Source organism: Gadus chalcogrammus, chromosome 4 (assembly GCF_026213295.1).
Source record: "Gadus chalcogrammus isolate NIFS_2021 chromosome 4, NIFS_Gcha_1.0, whole genome shotgun sequence".
Taxonomy (NCBI): Eukaryota; Metazoa; Chordata; class Actinopteri; order Gadiformes; family Gadidae; genus Gadus; species Gadus chalcogrammus.
The window spans coordinates 13,754,096-13,776,209 of NC_079415.1; the positions used below are offsets into that span (position 1 = coordinate 13,754,096).

The window sequence follows — 22,114 nt, forward strand, 5'->3', positions numbered from 1 at the left end:
CGCCGGCAGAAACTTGCATATTCCTTTTTTCCGCCAAGATGCGCTAGGGGGAGTCGAAACAGCGACTAATCGACCCATAAAGTGTTATAGAACCATCACAATGACACTTAACCTGTTAAATTAAGGTAAATTAAGCCAAAAAAGTTGCATAGTTCCCCTTTAAAGTAGTCATATTTAAGGGCATTAATTCATTAGTAGTCTGGGAAATCTACATTTTTTTATTCTCAACAATGTTAAGGAGGATCTTCCACTCTCTGCTCAAGGGAGAAGCCTCTACTGGTCCAGAATTTTTGAAAAAAACTTGCCTGCTTGATCTCATCCACTATAGAAGATATGATTTTGCTGCTGTGATGGAAAATCTACATGTTACGTTCAGGGTCGTCTAAAATGTAAGTCTTAGGCTGCATCCGAATACCTAGTACATACTATTTCTGTCTAGTGTCTACTACTTGACCATACTACACTTGACTGTGTAGTACGGTCTACAGACATGCGTAGAACGCCTCCGAACGCCGCCGAAACTCCACCGGATGTTTGGAGATGACGTATCTCCCCCCAGATGGCGGCAAAATGTACCTGTTTTCCGTCTTGTTATCGTTGCTATTAAATAAAAAAATGTCTCTTTCTACGCGAATGTCTCTTGAAATGGATATCTCTGCTAGAAGGCGTCGTCGTCGGTCATCTCGTAGAGCGACTTACCGGCAGGTTATGTTGTATATATGTGGAAATTTGGTAAGTCATTTTTTTGGAATAATAATAATACATTTACAGTTATTTGTTACTCCGTGAAAAAGACGATTGAAGTTAATTTTTCCTTTTTTATTGAACACACACACACACACACGAATAAAAAGCCGCTGTTGGTGGTGTCCGGTCAGCCATCTCTTCTTCGTTTGTTACCAGACTCCGGTTGCATTGTGGGATAGCGTAGTGTGGTCCGTGGTTCACTTTGGCGGACGGGTCTTGCAGACTACGAATTGCCTTTAATGAACACACACACATGACACACCAAAACACACTCAACATAACTAATTAACATAAACGTCTCGGTGACGTGACGTAGTCGGAACAATAACTCAACACACACAGCAACGCTAACCAACCCATAGACAAACAAACCCCACACAATGTCTCTGCCGCAAAGGACCTGGGAGGGCGCCAGAGGTCCAACTTGCGACGATCCTAACCCCCCCCCAGGATCCCTTGGGGCAACTTGTACTCGGCGACCACACCCACGGTCGCCACAACATTGAGTGGCGGACTGTATGTGAGGTGTGTGTCGTGTTTTTTGGTGCAAATGCGCCTGTTGTGCTGCTGAAAAACCGTACATTTGCATATTGTCAATAGTATTTATTTATTTGAATTATTTTTCTCTTTAAACCCAGTTCTCACGGGTTGGTTTGACCTGGAAAATAAACCCTGTTTCCTAAAAAAGACCTCTGGCCTCGTGTGTACTACTTGGGAGCTACATTATTTCAATGCATGAATATTCAGTGCTTAGAATTCAATGGCTTTTTATTTTCAAAATCCGATGGCACAGATTTACTTGCATAGGAAGGCTCACACAGCATCATCAAATGCTCCATTGAAACACATTGTAAACGTATGCCGTTGCTAGAAATGAATCTCAATAGAAAGAGATAGAAACTTGGCCATTAGACCTTCAACCAAGGGGAAACTTGGGATCGCTCTGTAAAAATTGTGGGTCTCTTACATTTACATTTAGGGCATTTAGCTTTAATCCAAAGCGATTTACAATTAAGTACATTTGTTATAAGAAAGTGAAACAATATCTCGCTGTCGGTACACAAAGGATGTTCATAGAACCAAGTGCAAAGCACCAACTCTTAGAAAAAAGGCGGACCCTAAACCTACAACAGAGACCCCCCTTCCTGCACTCTGGTCCCTAGAAGGCCAAGGTTTGGTGAGGGGATCCAAGTCAGGCCCTAGAATAAGGTCGTCAACTTTCAGGGCGGTAGGACCTTCACATCTCCAAAACAAGGGTTAGGAGATAGGGATTAAGGTTCAAGTATTAATGGAGTCTTTTTAGTTTTTTATATATTGTTGTGTTGCAGCATCCTTCACCGATTCACAGCATTGCAGTTCAATGGGCACTAGGCAGAGCCGAACGTCCACTCAGTTAAAATAATGGTTCCATACTGGCTCTCTCAGTTGGGCTATGAATTTACTTTCGTTAATGCAAAACAATTCATCTTGATTAAACAATTCCATCTACAGAGGAAGAATTTATTCATAGCAGTTGTTTCGCTTTATATGAGACAGGTTCAAAATATTTGAGATGTGGGATTCAAAATGAGTAACAAACTAAATGTATTTGCGCAAATTCATTTATTTGAAAAATAAAAGAAAAACAAGGAAGGCCTAAAACGTCCATTGTAAAATATAATCAGCCCGACAAAGTATTTTCAAAGTAAATACTGTAATTCAATTGTCACAGTTGTGGTTAAACATTTCAGTGTATTATATTTCATGGAAAACAGGGGTCCTATAGGATAGCAGATTTTTAAAATCAGCCACCCGTATTTTAGATTTTGAAGAAAAAAGAAATGGGCTTCCATTTTTTCACACAGAAAAGAAGGCGTAGAGGGAAGAAGCTGTTTGTGGTATGGTGCACTACACAAATTTATCATTAAGTCAAGGAGGGGGATAACCGGATGTCATGTGTCCGAAATTGACCAGTATGGACGCAATAGGTTTCATTGATTTGAATATTTTTTCCGAGGGCCATGTTGACCTCTTATGCCTTGGGAACCTTCAGGGGAGGAAAACACAGGCAGAAGGAGGATGTAAGAGGAACAGATTGATCACACGTCAGATGTTTATGTACTGGCTCGGTCTGTAATGTCTGCACTGCTTAAAAGCTAGGAAAGACGCTTGAAGGATTATGAAAAGCGAAAAATAACATAACATATAGATCAGCAGCCGTTTAAGTCATGAGTGAATCTGTGCAAAAGGGGATTAAGTCATAGACCTTAATGACCTGTCCTAACGTTTTCTATAATATAATTGTTATTGAGAATTTCACAGCCAATTAATGTCGAAGTAAATCATAACAATAACCGATCGGAACACAGCGAATTGTTCACAAGATAACATGTCAAATTCCTCATTCCTGACCTAGCTCATTCTTCTCATTCCTACAAGGAGATGGGAGATATAACTACCTCATTGTCCTCTTCCATCTGTGGCACTTCATTGCCCAGTAGGGCCTGCTCTGCCAGGGTCAGCTCCTTGATCTGGATATAAACAAGATAATACAATTTCGTACGTGTCACCTTTTCTCCCTTAATATTTAAATATCAGTGTATTAAAAAGAAAGAGGGGCATGATCTGTGGGCAAATGTAGGAATTGAATACATCAACCAGCGTATTTTCCACTGGAAAAGAAAATACATTAATAATTATTACCTCAGCTTTAATCTCTGCAAGTATATCTTTTGTCCCTGCAAAAAACAAAAAAGGTAAGGTGATTAAAAAAGTAAGATGATGAAATAAAATGTGCATGCTAAAGGTTTTTCAAAAAGGAAAGTGAGCCTTTAACCACATTCCTGTTCCTCACCTGATGATGCCCTTTTGCCTGGCCGCTCCCTCCAGGGCAAGAGGTTAATGCGTGGGATGTTGGAGCAAAGGACCAGGGGGTTTCTGGCGGTGATCAGGCTGAAGGAGTCCTTGGGGACACTGGTGATGCCTGTATTTTCGCAGATGACGCTGGCCAGGGAGGCACTGCGCAGCGCCGTCTTCTGGGCGGGGGTGAACACGCCCGGGTTCTCGTACCAAAACCTGTCCACGGCAAACAGAACTAAATGTTCATGAGATGGACAGTTATGGGTATTGAAGGGAGCTACAGGGGTTGGGTTAGAGAGGGGGTCCATGATTCGTCATAGAGACACCTACCCCCCTACCTGCTCCTCAATCACCTGCGTCTTAATTTAACACAAACGATGGAGCATCCATCATCATCCAAAGGTGATCTAGATCCAACCGGGTCAACCTTCTTTCTGTTTCGCACCCCAACGTCATTCAGTCAGTCCTGTCCGTGCATGCCTGCCTGCATACCTGTCTCCCTGACGGCTTTCCTTGAACTGGTTGGTGATGAGGCAGGAGAACAGAGGGCCAACACGGCCTCCTTGGACGAAGGGTTCCGCAGCGCCTCCCACCCACACATCGATGTTGCTGGGTGTTCCGTACAGCTTCAGGAACCTTGTCGCCAGGTCTGTGTTGTTCAGTACCTGAGCCAGCTCTGCCTGATTGCTTGGCTCGGACAGCCCACAGTGCTTACGCCACTCGTTGTAGCCTAGTGTGAGTTGAAATAGAGGTTTATTTCCATCAGATCGCAAAGCATTTGCGACGTAATTTAAACAAAACAATTCAAAAAGAAGAGAAGAAGAAAGACTGAGGGGCTCAGAACCCTGACCTCATAGGTCTAGCACCTTCTTGGTAACAAAGTCTGAAATAATAGGTTGCTTCGTTTTCTTATGGCACATTTCCTCCAGAGGGTGGGGGACGGTTTAGTCTGCAAAAGTGGTCGTCTTAGGACGTATTGAGCCGTACTCGTCTCACAGTACTCCTCCTTTGCGGTACTGAGACGCCTGAAAGGGTGCCGGCAAGTTCGAGCTACACCCGCCGTCCGTTGATTGGTCGACAGAATCGTCAGTTCTGTGTGACCGGGGGATAATAACAAACAAACGCAGTACCCACAAGGAATTTCTGTACAACTGAGAAAGCTTTGATCGGTGAAGAAAATGTTGCGCAAAGGTTGGCGTCCTTCTTGGACATCCTACATTGTTGCTTTTTTATTGTGTCGCATTCCTCTTTTTCCTTGGATTTAATAACGGGCTACACTATGTCGGGCTGCTATGAGGTCACGATGCTTACATAGCTGCCGCGGATATTGCCATCCAGCTTAAACCCCACCCTACCATAAGGGTACTGTCGGCAGGGGAAACGTGAGCCGGAACTGAGCTGGGCTACACCGCCTCCTCACTACTGGGCTGAGGGGTGCTGGGTCCGACCCGTACTCACCGGTGGAAAAATGCCATTAGTATGAGAAATTTAGTTAAATTCTGTTAGACCACTGCCCTCTTAGCAGTTGCTTGTAAAAAGACATGGTTCAATAAATGTGAACTGAATCAAGCGAGCAAAGAGGCAGCAGGTGTGCATAGGGAAGGCTTTTAGGGGATAGGTACCAGGGATGCCGTGGTCCCGGCCCCTCTGCATGTTGAGCGACGCCAGGTCCTGAGCCATGTGCGTGACAAATTCGAAGAGCCTGTCACGTACCGCGTCCACCATCAAGTGTTCCTGAGCACCTAGTTTCGCAGGACTGCCAACCAGACCTCGAATCACAGGGTCGATCCCGCCTGTAACCAACCAACAACAACAATGTAAAGAGAAAACAACCTTGTTTGAAATTCATGTTAAGAACTATGTCATCTCCGTGCTCACCTTCGAATACGAGCCTCCAGGGGGTAAAGAAGGTCTTGAAGAGCGGCACGGTTGGGATGTGGTCGTTCTCCTGGTAGTTGTCGTTGAGGCGTGTTAGGACAGGCTTGATAGCAAGATGTCCGAAGCGGTAGGCAGCGGCGGCAAACGCACTGGCGATGCTGGGGTCCACGTTGGAGCTGTAGCCTGGATAGCTGCCCAGTCCGGAATTCATGGCCAAGTCACCTACGATGTGGGGCAGGTAGTCCCTGTATACAAACACCTGGCGGAGGTGGAGGAGGAGGAGCAACACCCGTTGAGGAAGAGGAGGACAAGTGAGGAGGAGGAGTAGGTGTAACACCCGTTAAGGAGGAAGAGGAGAAATTAATGTTGAGGAGGAGGGGGTGGAGGTGGAGGTGGAGGAGGAGGAGGAGGAGGAGGGACAAGTGCGGGGAGGCTGAGGGACCCATGTTGAGGAGTGAGATACGTGTTGAGGAAGAGGAGGAGACTGGATAAAGAGAAGCAGCTAGGGGGGTTTACCTGACTGTACGCGCCCATGATTTTACGAGCCTCTTGGTAGAGGGTCTCACTGTCCCACTGCGGGTTTATCCTCTTCAGTTCGTGCGCCAGACGGTTGTGTTCTCGCAAGAACAAGGTTTGGAGGGACGTCAGGGCAACGTTCTCATTGGCACGCACGTCACCTAGAAACACCACAGAGGCTGTTTGAATCTTTTTGACACAGTAATAGTTGTCTGCAAATGGTTTGCTATCTATGATAGAGATAAAAACTGACAGTGGTTACAGTGGTAGATAAGTGGTTAGAGATATATAGAGCTTTATAGAGAGATGGATAAAGAAATAGAAATAGAATAAATAGAAAGAGATATACAGTGTATAGAGAGAGAGAGAGAGAGAGAGAGAGAGAGAGAGAGAGAGAGAGAGAGAGAGAGAGAGAGAGAGAGAGAGAGAGAGAGAGAGAGAGAGAGATAGAAATAAATAAAGAGATATATAGAGATGCATAAAGATGTACATATATGCACCAACCTGCGAGGAAACAGGGCACCTCCTCGGCAGTGCTTTTACTTGTGGTTCTCCTGCGTGTAGCGCACATGTTAGCCTTCAGGGGGCTAAAGGGAAGCAACGCTCGGCCGTTGTCTGTGAAATTGTCGTTGACGCGCAGGAGGCCCGCGTCGCTCGTGAGGTCGCGGAGGTCCAACGCCAGCTGGTCCTCCGAGCCGTACACCGTGCTCAGGTCAGTGAACGACGTCACTGTGTTGATCTGCTGCCGCTTGTTCGCCACGCCGCCAAAATTGTAGTCCGAATATCCAGTTCCACACACGGGCGCAGATCGGAAGAACGGTAAGCAGCTGTTCGGTCCAGTTTTAAAGCGAGGGTCATTGGGAGGGATCTGGGTAGGAGAACGCAGGTGACTACCGTGATGTCTAAAACATATAGGTTGTACTCCACAATAAAATCACAAACTGGGACCAAGTTGGGCGACCGTACCGTAATGGGGAAGCAGGGCTCAGAGCGCTGGCAGCTCTCGTCACAGTTGATGCCGTTGCTGAACGAGCGGATGCTGGGGGTGAAGGGCGAGTGGGAGATGTCGTGGTCGCTCCACTGGCCGAACTGGGTCAACATCCCGGAATATTTTGTGTCACTGACCACGCCCTCGTTCGTCGTCGCCAGGATGCGGTTGGACACCTCTCTGACCTAAAGAGGATGGGGAAAAGCAATCCGTTATAGATATTCGTGTGTATTTGCCGCACGTGGGTGTTACTGTCGCGCGATGCTGCCGCGTGAGCTGACGTTGACGTCATACCAGAGGGAGAAGGAAGGTGTGGTAGCGGTGGTCACTGTCCCAGTCGATGGGCAAGGAGATGCCGTCTTCGTAGTTAGAGGGGATCCATCGCTTGAAGGGGATGTTGGAGGACCCCAGGCGAGGGTTATTCCTGTTAGCGTGTTGAAACACTTGTTGGTGGAGACCAACCAAACTAAACTTTTACCTCGACAAACTGTTTGAGACTCTCAATCTTTGTCTACAATTAAAGCTGACAGGCCTAAAACATTGTCATGGTCGCACTTACAGGTTGTTACAGACACCGGTGATGGTCCTGTACTTGTCCAGGTTCTGAATGGTGCGACAGGATGGTTTGCTGACCCTGGCTGAACATCCAGAGATCTTCGAGAGAACCTCCAGGTCTTCACGGGGGAGCAGATCTGGAGAACAGCAGACATAGGTTTGGCAAAAGGTCTGTGAGTTGAGTTAAAAACAGAATGGTTGGGGAAAAAAGGGTGGATGTACTGAGATGAAATGTAGGGGGGAGAATCAAGGAAGATCAAGAACGAGGACGATGTACAAAGGGCCCAAGTTGCCAGCTCCCTTCAGCAGAAGATGGAAGACCTATCTGTACGGTAATCATTTTCTTCGTAGGAGGAAACAAGAGTTATAGACCTATCATAGAAAATTCTTGGATCACAACAGTGTGTGTGTGTGTTAGATTGAGTGGGCAGGTGAGAGAGAGTGTGTGTGCATAGGCAAAGCCCTAGCCTGGTTCTACCAGACTCTCGTACTTCACTTCATTTCATTTCATTTGTACAGAGAGTCTGGACCTAATCAATTGACAAACGTTAACTCACTTGAAGGAGGGCTCTGTTGAAGTTTAAAATGATTGGATCTGCCCAGTGCCACTCTGGATCTGCCATAACCAATCGCTAACGTTTGGTTGTGACGTATGTCATGCGCCGGGAATCACGCGCAGGTTGTACGCAAACCAAACACCTTGCGTGTCTGCACGAAAATGTCCGTCAACGACAGCTGCAGGTTTTGTTCGTCGAATTTAATTTATCAGGGAAAAATTGCACATTGTAAATCAACTACCGACCTACAACAACTACTCAAACTGGCGTACGACTTTATCGTCATTGTTCTCAGACACGCCCTCTGTTCGCTGATTGGGGGCCGCTGTGGCGGCACCAGAAAACCAAATTACATACAGCAGGTCCAGACCTAGTACTGAAGGGAAATTCAAATTGAGCGGAAGTACTTAGGCGGGCGGAGCCAGGCTAGCAAAGCCCATGTGTGTCGATATGAATGTGCGTGTGCATGCATGTACACATGCATTCATCATGTCTGAAGGCCGCCGTATTCACCAACACCTCTCAATAAGACTCCTGCAGGCTCATTAACAACAACAACAGAGTCCGCCTGACCTGTGGCGTTGAGCGAGCGTTTGTGCACGCGGTGGATGCGCTCGCGCAGCAGGCGCAGCGTCTGGTCCATGTAGTCGGCTGAGCGCACGGCCGAGCGGGAGTCTCCACGCGGCTGCTTCATGAGGCGCAGGATGTCCGTTGGAGAGACGATGTCTCGACGAACTCTTCTCAGACTCCTGCCAGGGAACGGACGGGGAAAGGAGGAGGCATGTTAAAGTACGATGGGAACAATAGCAGTTATTAGCATTAGCATTATTCATAAGAAGAAGAAGAATCATAAAAGCTGTTTATGAAGCGAAGGAGCTTATGATCACAGGTTCATTATGAAAGAGTTGAAACAGTTAAGTATTTTTTTTCAAATTTTTTTACAATTTAATAATTACACAAATGGAAATGTGACTTTCATGCACATAGTGGAAGCGTTCTGTTGCAGTATCGTTTTCTGTAAGGTGATTGTTTGATTCTCATTAAGACAACCAACTCACTCTTCTCGCGAATACTTGTAAGCATCATCCACCAGTTTTTTGGCTTCTTTAAAACACTCCATAAGATAGGGACGACCCAGACCTTCAGATACGAGAACATTAATAAAATAAACCATTAGATAGACCTTCAAAAAAAATAGAATCAATAAAATAAACCATAAGACAGGCCTTCAGATACAAGGGCATTAATAAAATAAACCATAAGACAGGCTTTCAGATACAATAATAATAATAATAATAATACATTTAATTTAGAGGCGCCTTTCAAGACACCCAAGGTCACCTTACAGAGCATATAGTCATCATTCAAAACTATGTAACACAAGAGCATTAATAAAATAAACCATAAGATAGACCTTCAGCTACAAAAGCATAAATAAAATAAACAAACGTAATACTTCAACTGAAACACTTTTTTTTACATAAAAGAAAACATCCCAATACACCAAAATGTATTAACAACATTCAGGGGTTTGAGAGGTCATCGTTTAAGCTTACTTGATGGGTTTGAATTGGCCTGCATCACGCAGATGCCCAGCGCTACCACGCAGACAAGCAGGTTCATCTATAAGTGAACAAAACATACCAAACATCAGCCATTAACGCACTGCAAACATTAGACAACAATGATACCCCACAGCTATGTCCCACATAGGAAAGTAGTCCTCTTACCTCTGCAGGCGAGGCTGAAAGCTAAAAGTACATTGAGATCAATATGAAGGTGGTGTGAAGATTGGCCTTTGTCAGCCTATTTATAGTGAGAGTCTTAGGCCTCACCCACATTGCTGATGTATTCTGGTGTGGTCAATATATCAGTAAACCTATAGTTCCTACTTCCTTCTCCAAGCTGCCTTTGATTAACAAAAGGGTACCCACATCAACTTTCTTGCACAACAAAAGCTTTAACATCTACCTACTACTTTTATTCTAACTTACTAACAATTATATTGGTAGCATATGGTTTAGTTTCACATATGTATATTTCTAAAAAAGCGCTCAAACAGCATTTAAATCGTTGTCAAGGAAGTATATTTAAAGTCATTAAATATTAACAATTAGATGCAGGAAAAGCCATGCAACACTCTTAATGGGGATATTGGAAAAATTCAGCTTCACAGGACATTTTAGTACGAATAGACGTGCATAATTATAATAGGCCTATATGAATTGTAAAAATGATTATGATTACAATGATTCATAAAATATTATTCACGAGTTATTATCAACCTCTACATAATATATATAGATCAATATTATAATCCATTAAATACGGTATGATTTCTAGATGTCATGGCAAGGTCGCGGTCCACCCGCGACACTGGACGCGATTAGAGAATAGACGAGGCATCGACGCAGACTTTCATTTCTTCTTTGCCACTGTATCCAGTTGAATAGCCTACATTGACTATAATGGTTTCTATTATTTTCGTTTTACTGTCGTGACGCTTCCATGATGGTTCTCCTTATAAAAAACAAAAGTAGGTTTTGTTTTGCTCTTTGCTTTTTTTCTGAATAAGAACATTAAAAAAAAGAAAAATAATAATAATCTTCTATTTATTTTGATTAGTAGAGTAATGTGCTTTGAATGCAGGGGTGACAATATTTGTTTATTTATGTTTAAAAAAGGTCATAATGACATAGAGTATTTATGTTTACTAGCCCTTTTTTGAGCAATTCATTTGCTTAGTTTGAATCGTATGAAAGTGGGTTGCTATTTATGCCTCGTTTCCACCGAGCGGTACGGTTCGGTGTGGTATGGTGCGTCTCGGATTAGGACAGCTCGGTTACGCTAAATCTGGCTCGCGTATCCACCGCCAACGCTACCCTTATGGCGCATTTCCACCGGAGGGTGCGTTTCGGTTCGGTTCGCCTCAGTCCGGTAGTGAGGGGGCGGTATAGCCCAGCTCAGTTCTGAGGTCGCGTATCCACCGCCGACAGTACCCTTATGGTAGGCCGGATGTCGATCGCCGCGTCAGCTACGTAAACATTGTGACATCATAGCAGCGTGAAACAGTGTAGCTAATTTTTTTGAAATAAAATAAAAACAATAAAAACTGCTCCATCAAGCTCTCTCTGCACGTCTTCCTCCCGAAGAATGCAGAGGAACATCTCTACCTCCTTGTTCACCCAAAGTAAAGTTTTGCACGACGTGTCCATTTCCAATACCTCGCGGGTACTGTTTTTGTATTTTTTATCCCCATCAACGGAGGGCGGGTAGCTCGAACTTGCCGGCGGCACCCTTTCAGACGTCTCAGTACCCCAACGGAGGAATACTGCGAGACGAGTGCGAGACGAGTACGGCTCAGTCCGGGTCACGCCCACTTTTGGCGGCGGTAATGCGATCCGTGCCGCACCATTGCAAACCGAACCGCTTTTGCGCAACATTTTCTTCAATAAACTAAGCTTTCGCCGATGTCCAGAACTATCTCACGGGTACTGTGTTTGTTTGTTTTTGTCCCCCTGTCTTACGGAATTGATGATTCTGTCAACCAATCAACGACGGCGCGTTTATGGTGCATTTCGAGGGTGCAGGTCGGTTCGGTGCGGCTTGGTGGGGTACTGAAGTTGTGGCTCAGTTACGGCTCGCGTTTCCAGCGCCAACAGTACTCTTATGGATGGGGGGAGGGGGGTTAAAGCCGGATGGCGAAAGCCACGGCAGCTACGTTAGCATTGTGACCTCATAGCAGCCCGACACAGTGTGGCTGCTAATAATTCCAAGGAAAGAGAAGAATGTGACACAATGAACAAAGATCAACAATGTAGGACGTCCAAGTAGGACGGCAAACTTTTGCCCGACATTTTCTTCAATAAACGAAGCTTTCACCGTTGTCCAGAAATACCTTGCGGATAATGTGTTTTTTTGTTATTATCCCCCTGTCGCACGGAAGTGCGATTCTGTTGACCAATCAACGAACGGCATTTGTAACTTGAACTTACTCAGTACCCCAACGAGGACTATTGCGAGACGAGTACGGCTCAATACGGGTCAGTCTGGGTCACGCCGACTTTTGGCGGTTGAAACGTGATCCGTGCCTCACCTTTGCGCACCAAACCGACCCACACCCTCTGGTGGAAACGCGCCACTAGCTCCACCTTTTCGGCACCCTTTCGGACCGCTTGGTACTCCAACCGAGGAGTAACGAAAGACGGGTACGGCTAAGTGTGGCTAAGTGCGCATATTTCGGGACCCTGCACAACTTTTGGTGGTAAAAACGTGAACCGTGCCAGGCCGTACCAAACCGCACCGCTCGGTGGAATCTCTCTATTATGGCGCGTCTCCACCGTGTGGGTTGGTTCGGTATGCAAAGGTGCAGCACGGTTCGCGTTTCCACCACCAAAAGGGGGCAGGGTCCGGATTGAGCCGTGATGAGCCGTATTCATCTCCCAGTCTAAAGAAGATATATATTAACCTGACAGATAGTTATTATATTGTTGCATTATATTATATTATTACATTACAATCCTTCAGGGTCTTCAGTGTTTCTCCTATATGTGTTCAGCAGTGGCTATTAAATTAAAAAGCAATTAAAAATTAAGTGCTCAGCGAGCACTTAATTTTAGTGTAGCTTGTGCCAATAGATCTGGCTTCCTCAATGTGATGCTTTTGCACTGAACAAGGACTGCACTTAATTTCGTTGTACTTGTTACAATGACAATAAAGATATTATATTCTTCATGTAGCTACTTGTAGCTACTTAAGTTCAAGGCACATTTGCACAATGATCTGGTCTCAGCAGCATACTTGACTCTGTTATTTGTTATGTCACATTTCATCAAAAATATCTCACCAGAAGTAACCATTTAAAATGTTATTTTTTTTAAAAATCTTCCGAGGGGGGCATGAAAAAAATACAAAACTGGGAAACACTGGGGTCCGACCAATTTGCTCTTTATCATTGCATAATTAATAACATGCACAAAATATGTCTCCACTATTCGGTTTTTACTTAAGTTGCTGATTTCACAATATTTCTAGCCAAAGAGCTTAATATGGGGAATTGTTAATCCCAATGTTTCTACAGGATCAATGCCTCAATCAATGCTTTCTATTAATCCTAATACGTAAATCAATTTTGAATGTTGTTGACTTTTATTGTCACAATTGTTATTTGATACTCAATAGTGTCCCATAATTGTAATTTAATAACTCACAAGTACGACGAAGAACTCACGTCGTACTTAGAACTGCGAATGAATGTTTGCTTTGTGAATGTTGTGAATAGCTGAATCAATATTGGTGAACCAGTTGAATGTGTGTGATAGATAGGCCCTGAAAGTATACAATGCCTGAATACTGTGATAACACTATTTGTACTGCGATCATACTTATGGGAGTAAGGCCCCGAGCAAGGCCAAGAAAGCATAGCCTAGCTCATAGTTTTCTATCTTAGTAACTACAGTCCCATCCTTAGGAACCTGTGTTTACTATACAGAGACTAATTGTATAGGAGAGAAACCCATTTTGTATCTTGTATGCTAGGGCAGAAGAAAAAGGGTATACATTTTGAACTTAGAACATTGTGTTAAATTGTAATCGCAATATAAACTCACGGTAAAGTTAAAAATGATATCAAAATAATTGTGTTCATTTGTTTCTAGCGTATTTGGAACAATGCTGCAATGTACATTAGTATATTACTGCCATTGAGTTCCAATTTACAACTAAACAAAATGTATTAAGTCTCCCATCTATCTGGCACCCTAAGGATAACAATTAGTGTCATCAACCATTATTGATTCACCAACCAAAAATCTAAGTAACATTGCTCTCCTTTTGACCATCAGACATGCAAGGAAAATTCCTGTAAAACAGCCCTCTGTATATATTGATCCTTCTCTTCAAATCATGCTTTAAGTTGACTAAGAAAGCTCAAAGCTGCAAAGATACCAGAACTCCCTCATCTCATTATAGGAATAAACCTTCCTCAACATCAATACTCATCAAGAACCTCCACACATTAAGAAACAATACAACAATATAAAATAAATGATGAAGAAGAAATGTGATTTCGATGCGTCATTTGTTAACAAATGATTACCTGAGCTTTGGATTACAAAAATAAAAGCACAGCAACATTGAGGGGAGTCATTGTCTTTATCAACAGAGTTGATAGTTGATAAAGTACCTTGTAGTCTGAACCAGAGCTATATGTCCACTGTACCCTATGGGTGAAGCGGGGGTATATGTTGGTTCTCTGCACCCTACGTGGGAAGCTGGGGTATATATTGGTTCACTGCACCATATGAAGCTGGGGTATATGCTGGTTCACTGCACCATATGAAGCTGGGGTATATGCTGGTTCACTGCACCATATGAAGCTGGGGTATATGCTGGTTCACTGCACAATATGAAGCTGGGCACACACACACACACACACACACACACACACACACACACACACACACACACACACACACACACACACACACACACACACACACACACACACACACACACACACACACACACACACACACACACACACACACACACACACACACACACACACACACACACACACACACACACCAGCAGTGCAGGGCAATACATTTGACCTTTCAGATTCTTCAGTTCAATTCATTTTACATTTCTGCACTTTTAGCAATGCTTTGTGCTTTTCATTCAGCTGTCACTTAATTTGTTTCCAACCATTTACATTTTCTTAAATGGGGTGCATGTTTACATTGTTTACTCCATTTAGACTTTTGAACTTTTGTTAAAATCCCTTCACTTGATTTAAGAGGTTGAAATATTTTCAAACTCCCTTTGTACTACAGCACTCACCACATTTTCTACAGGAAATGCATTTTGTAGTTTGTATTGCTCTTCATGACGAGCATTATTGAAGCTGCCGAATGTCATCAATGGTGGAAAATACCAGCTCAAAGTCATGCTTTTGCTTGCTTGTTGTAGGTGCCCCGAACAAAGTTCAAGCAACTAATCAATACCCAACTAATTATGTCTGCACTTATCATCCCCAAGATCAATTTTATTATAAATCATATTGGAACCGTTCCACGTTTAGATAGGATAGGACTATGTTCTATAAGGTTTTCTATAGAGTCAGGCACCTGTTCTGTGTTGAGATAGGACTATATTATATAAGGACTTATAGAGTCAGGCACCTGTTCTGTGTTTAGATAGGACTATATTATATAAGGTCTTATAGAGTCAGACACATGTTCTGTGTTTAGATAGGACTATATTATATAAGGTCTTATAGAGTCAGACACATGTTCTGTGTTTAGATAGGACTATATTATATAAGGTCTTATAGAGTCAGACACATGTTCTGTGTTTAGATAGGACTATATTATATAAGGTCTTATAGAGTCAGACACATGTTCTGTGTTTAGATAGGACTATATTATATAAGGTTTTACATAGAGTCAGACACATGTTCTTCGTTTGCACAGCCAGGTGTCAGCGTCAGTCAGCAGTCTTGCAAAACAATAGGATAGCTGAAATAGGACAGATTTTGTTCAGATTAGTCAAGGACATGAGTGGCACTCAGGGAAATTCCAGTGAAACATTGTCCAATGTGTATACAAGACTTATGAAAGAGAAATCGGATTTCAGGAAGCAAAATAGGGGGAATTTTGATGGATGGATGGATATCGGTGTGTGGCGCCGTCCGTCTGAAACGACCCAAGATAAATGAAATGCATGTTAAATGAATCAATCAGATTCGATAGGCTATAATCGATCATTCCTTATCAAAGACAATCGTTTTGAAAAATGTATTCAGGCGATACGTAGATGAAAGGGAAAGCAATATCTTAAACTTAGTATCAAAAATAGTATCATATATATATTGAGATAACCTCCACACAGCTCTATTTTACAAACAATGTTGCCTAATATATAATGTTGTTCACAAGGACAACAATGGCTTGTACATTTTTTTTTGTTATACCTATATTGGACACATTGACATAGTAGGTTCATTATAGTAAAACGAAGCAAACTAGCAGAGCTATTCTAGATATGGGCCACACGAGGTCTAACGAGGGTTTAGTAGTTATAACAGTGTAGTAGAAAATGTTTCTGGCTCTTATTCTTTAAGTTATATTGTTGTAGTTAAACATTGTGCATTGACTTTTTGCATTTTGCAAAAAGGGTCAAATCTAGTTTTAATAATAAAATGATTAGATCAATACAAAACTAGAAACAGTGGAAGTGGAAGTGTCTACACCTTTTCCTATCCAAGAAGCAAGAAGGATATAGTTGTGACGGTGTGTTTATTCGGATAGATTATCGCAAGAGCGCAGGGCGGTTGATCTGATAGCATGGCAGATAGCCGCCTGACCACAGTATTGCTAATCACAGTTTCCTTGATCAATGCTCACTTAATTTGAATTTGACACGGTTCCCAGTGTTCACTGGGAACCGAGGTGGAGGAGGTACTGTTGCTGGTGGTTGTTTATGACGTAACTCTGGAGGGTGTGTTTGTTCTGATTACTGACTGTGTCATTTCGTCACTATGGAGTGTTTGTGGATGAAGCCCGAATCTGATTGGACTCCGGGGCTGGGTGAGGCTGCACACCGGTTGTACATTGAGTAACCACAGACACTCAGGGAGAGATCCCCTGCATGGCAACATGGAGCAACAGATGCTCCATGCATCCTTGTCTAGAAACTTTTACACCAGTTTTCCTACACCACCTGTTCTGTTTGGAGCAGCCCAGAAAAGCCACTTGTCGGTATGGCAGCAACCTTGGTGGCACGTAGTTACCGTCTTGGAGACGGTACAGGAGCATTCGCTAATGAACCACCAGGTTCAAGGACAGCCTTTTCCCCGAAACAACCAGGCTACTGAACTCTGGACAGTGATCACCCACCCCCTTTATTGTATTTACTACATAGTACCTGCACTGTCGAGGAGAGCTTGAAACAATTGAATTTCATTGCCAGCACTGACTGCTACTGCATGTTTGTTGTGCATTTGCCTTAATAAAGAACTTGAACTTGATCTTCCGGTGGCGCGCGAAACAGCATGACAGCTTAGAAACAGAGCTCCGGTACCAGCCTTTAAATTCCCCATAATTCAAGCGTTTTTGTTCATTCAAATTGATACTCACTGAATAACAATGGATGGGGATAAAAGCAAGAAAGGTGGATATGGGTTACGGTACAACGCCGATCGGCAAATCGACAAAGGAGATGCGGCTAGCGAAGCTTTAGCAGGTCAAGATGGCGACCCCGGAGAAGGCGAAACTTTGGACCTAATCCGTGTAGCCGTGAGCGAAGTTATGACTCTCCGACTTTCATGCCAGTTTTCGGGAGGACATTAAAAAACGAATTGAGGAATTTTCCAAAGAAATAGACCAGAAAATGGAAGACACGGCGGGTCCGATTGCGGGCGCGGTGAAATGCATTGATGAGACGGAGGAAAGCATGGCCGATATGGAAAGATGGGACATTGGAGTGAAGGACGCCCTCAACCAACTGCTTCGCGATCCACGAGCTCTGCGGGATAAAGTGTCTGATTTGGAGGGTCGCTCCAGGCGAAACAACGTTAAGATATATGGCGTCCCGGAGGACGCCGAGGGTACACCCGCCTCTAACCTTCGTTGATAACCGGATTAAGACTGAACTCGGAGACAGTCTGCCCTTGGATAGGGGCCGTGACCTGGGTATAGAGCGCGCTCATCGCGCTCTGGCACCAAAACCTCCTGCAAGTGCCCCTCCACGCTCGATAGTGGTTCGGTTCCTCCGGTTTTCAGTGAAGGAGAAGGTTCTCAATACAGCTTGGAAAAAGGAACTGCGTGTCCAAAACAAACGAGTGTTTTTTGACCATGATTATGCGACGGATGTGCAAAACAAGCGGAAGGAATATACCCCCGTGAAGAAGGCGTTGAAGGAGCGGGGAATACGCTTCCAGACACCACCAACCAGGATGCTTGTCTTCCTTGCAACGGGCACCATCATGTACAACACTGCGACTCATGCTGCGGAGGATCTGCGCATGCGGGATTTACCGTGGGTGAAGTTACTCGCGGGACCAAGAGTGCAGGTGTTACGGAAGAAACACTGGCTCAGCTCCTACCATGGGAAAAAACGGAGACCCGCTGCGGCAGAGACAAGGACCGATACCGATACCAGAGGCAGATCCGGGCAAAACTAAGGGAATACCGCAGGATGGAATCGGGACCAGCAGAGGAGGATGGGTGAATGGTTAAAATCCCAATTTTTTTTCATTATGAGATCAGAAGGTGAGACAAGTAACTCTCTCTCATATTTTTTATTTGCATAGTCCGACTCTCTTTTTTTTAATTAAATAAGTAAATAATCTGGACCCGAGGATGAAGGCTACCCTCTATAAGGATTAACAACGTTAAAACCCCTGTCCGACACTTTCTTTTGACTTAACAAATATACTGCGCTGTAAGGCTGATACCTATGGTGCGCACAGACAGAGAGCCACGAGACTTTCTTCCTTCTTTTTTTTCTTTGCTACAGAGGCTCAATCCGTTTTGGTTTTGATTTCATTGAACGCAGCCCGTTCTTTAGCACAAACAAAGCCATTGGAAACACGTCTTAAAGCACTGATGAATGCATACGTAACCCAGTTCCTGTTAGGGACTCTTATTCTGAAGGAGGAAGACGGAAGTGTCTTGACTCTGTGTTGGGAGCGCTGGAAATAAAGTGGATCGCACCGTTCAGTGAATGGAGTTAACCGATTCTTCTTTTATATCTAACCCAAGTATATGCAACAATAATTTGTACATTCGATTATTATTCATAGATTAGAAAACAAAAGGAGATCGTTAATACTTCGGAATAACATGGGAATGAAGGAAACGCGCATGCACATTTAAAAGACAGCGTTTACAGGAAGTGCATCATTATTGCGCATCTTGGACCCCGAGTCGATCTGGCAGCTGAGTCAATCCGACACCCACACCTGTGTAGGTACCATGGACATATTATTATATACGAAGAGCCGTTTGGGCGCCAAAAGTGTCTGCTCTTGTTGTTGAGCTAATCCAAATTATCAAGCTCACTAAAAAAAAGCCAAAATTCCCATCTGGTCGTGCATCGACAGTAGCGCAGGGACCTATTATAGAAGGGACAGCGGATAAAAAAAATGGCGGCCATTCATTCCTATGAAAACTGCTCAATGGCGCAGGGCAACATCAAGGAGAGATTTGCTTCCGCATCATGGGAGCCAGCCAGGCCCTAGTTCATGACGTACCGGATGCAGAAATATTCTTATTTTCTAGCATTGTTAGCATTGTAGCATCATAAGCGAGAGGTCTGAGCGATCGCAGTCGCATTGTCTACCGACCATGGAAGTATGTTAACTTCCTAAAGATGAAAGATTGCTCCATATAACATGTAACACCAACAACATAGTAAATGTAGAAAAAAAATAAAGTTCAATGTTATTGCTTAAGAAACAGATTCCCTCCAACTAGCTATTTCGGAAAAATGCAATCAATAATTAATATACAAATAAATGGTTACATATATCAACCAGCAACGTAGTTGGAGTAGCCTACCAACATAAATAATTGTAATACACTAACATTGTTAACTGTCATACATAGCTAAACAAGCAAATGAGAAATTAAATACCAACGCAACTGAAATGTTTATTAGACTATTAACAATATTATAAAAATGATACCTTAATGCACCCATTCTTTTTCTTTGGATCTTTTGAATGAATGGATCAATAAATGGTGAATCGAAATGATCGCAAGAAGAGGGACGTGAGAGCTATTGTAGCTGTACCAGTCTCAATCCCCAATCCCTTTATCACTAAAACACTTTTAGTGATAAAAATCACCACAATGCCTAAAACCATCAACGTCATTCATGTTAAGTCAAATGAAAAACCTCAGACACGAGAAGTTAACGGAGCAGTGCACTAGGCCCTCTCGGATGCCATAATAATAATTTGTTTAACTACGACTCCTTTCAGCTACCCACCCCTCCTTCTTCAGCAAAAAAATAACATAAAACGGCTAATAAAACGCTTGAGAAGGCGTTTTGCAAAGAGAAAACATGCATTTTTTTAGTACATGGTATAAAGATAATTATGAGCCTTTGATTGACAGCCAGACATTTTTTGCGGAGACACATTCCTGCTCCCCACTTGTAGTGAACGAGGATATCTACTTCTGGGCCCCATGAATTGAGGGACCTGTCAACAGCCCGCTAAAAAGACTGCAATACCAGGCTTGGCCGCTGAGCACTGTCGGATTGCGGAAGTATGCACTGTTCCTGGGGGCTTGCACGTCTTGTTTACCTTCCTAATTTCCGGATTTCCCTGGGGTCTCTGAAGTAAAACTAATTTGATCCTTTGTGGTGAGTCGGTCTCGTGCTCGGTATGACTCGGAGAGTGGTACATGTTCAACAACGTGGTTTATTCTAACAGAGATACAAGGTAAACGGGCTTGCGTTCTGGAGGTGGTTCATGAAGAATCTCGCATTCTGGAGGTGTTTCATGAGGCAGCTCGCGAACACAGGTAAACAAACTGTTATTGGGAGTGGGCGTAAAGGTAAATAGGCCACGCCTACATGTTCGAATTTACCCAGGTAAACCTTTGGTCTGTCTTGGCTTAAAAAGAAATGGCAAAGTGGCCATGTTAGTAGTCTTTAACTTATCATTAAAACCGTATATGTTGTTGTCCATTGTGTAGTGAAGAAACCATACATAACTGGCTTGAAACATTTCATCAGAAGTAGCATAGACCAATATAATTTACAACATCTCCGCGGTAAACGTCACAACGCTTTGAAATGTGGGTAATTCCCTTCGGTAAAGTCTGCACTGATGCGGACTCACGGAAGGGGCTCGGTAAGGGTGGACTCAAACCCTCACGCCCTTTGGAATTCGACATTGGGACGGACAGCCCTAAAGCCTTAATAATTTCGCGAGAACGCAGTGTAAAGTCTGTGCGTAGATCAGCTCACCAACAAGAGCCGGCTCTTTTGGCTCCCAAACCTTTTATAATTCAGCCACATGTAGCCCGTTATGACTTATGATTAGTATGTGTAGGCCAATAATCACCTCATTCAATGCATCCTTTATACTAAAGTATTCAAAAGTAAAAATTATATTTTTCTAATATCAATAAATTGCTGTGGCCGAATGTTTTCATTGCATTAAAAAAAAGAAAAAAAAAAGAAGGGAGAATTCCCCTACCGACGATGTGTGCATCCAGGTCTTCACGCTGCCCTCATGCGGTACAGAGGAGCAGAAGCCAGTGGAGCATTAAGTGGCGCCACCTACGGTCTGGTATATATCCAGTCATACGCCGTAGAAACAGTATTTCATGATGGACCTTTAGTATGCTTTTTAAAAAAGGACTGAAATACTGCCTCCCCAGACATGATGGCATACAGCTTAAAGTTGTGTGGCCATAAGTGGTCGTCAATCCATTCAATAAATGTTTATAAATAGATGGATGGCTTCATCCTGAACTTTCTCGTTATTTTTTCCATTCGACTTTGGATACTCATTTTTGTTGCTGTTCTCATAGCGCCTTCTGCTGGCGACCAGTTCCCATTCTGCACACATGTTCCTTTGGTATTAAAATCCCCTGTACAGAATCCAGAAATACCATTAATTGTTTTATATTATATTATCAACTGACGGACAAGGATAGGCTGCTTGAGCTGTCGCGACTCGCAACCATCCCTCTTTTTCATCTTACAAATACCCATTAATAAGGCAATGAACCACTTCGGGACTCTCTAAATCAGTCATACTCAAGTAGCGGCCCGCGGGCCTTTTGTGGCCCGCGGGGTGTCTATTAATGGCCCTCGAGCTGTTTTGAAAAGTTTTTTTAATTATTAAAAAAAAAAAAAAAAAAAAAAAAAAAAAAAAAAACGTGCTGGGCGCTCTTATTTTGAAACCGCGCGCCGCGATCTCAATACGAGGCTGGGGGTTGCAACGATAAACAGATAGCACTCCAGCCCACAGACCGCTCCAGCCCTCCCAAACTCGAGGCAGACAGTCCAT

General features: G+C 43.5%; 1 protein-coding gene across 1 annotated transcript; it reads right to left on the reverse strand.

Annotated features, from left to right (window-relative positions):
* Positions 1-2,315: 2,315 nt before the first annotated feature.
* On the reverse strand, positions 2,316-9,869 carry LOC130380807 (eosinophil peroxidase-like). The gene is made up of 16 exons (XM_056588156.1): positions 9,810-9,869; positions 9,636-9,702; positions 9,138-9,219; positions 8,653-8,828; positions 7,527-7,659; positions 7,262-7,391; positions 6,946-7,152; positions 6,484-6,847; positions 5,980-6,140; positions 5,464-5,722; positions 5,208-5,378; positions 4,078-4,315; positions 3,581-3,801; positions 3,430-3,464; positions 3,186-3,257; positions 2,316-2,773 (listed from the first exon to the last, which is right to left on the reverse strand). The coding sequence occupies exons 2-16, from the start codon at positions 9,700-9,702 to the stop codon at positions 2,759-2,761; spliced, it is 2,331 nt and encodes a 776-aa protein (XP_056444131.1). The 5' UTR covers positions 9,810-9,869; the 3' UTR covers positions 2,316-2,758.
* Between the last annotated feature and the right edge of the window lie 12,245 nt (positions 9,870-22,114).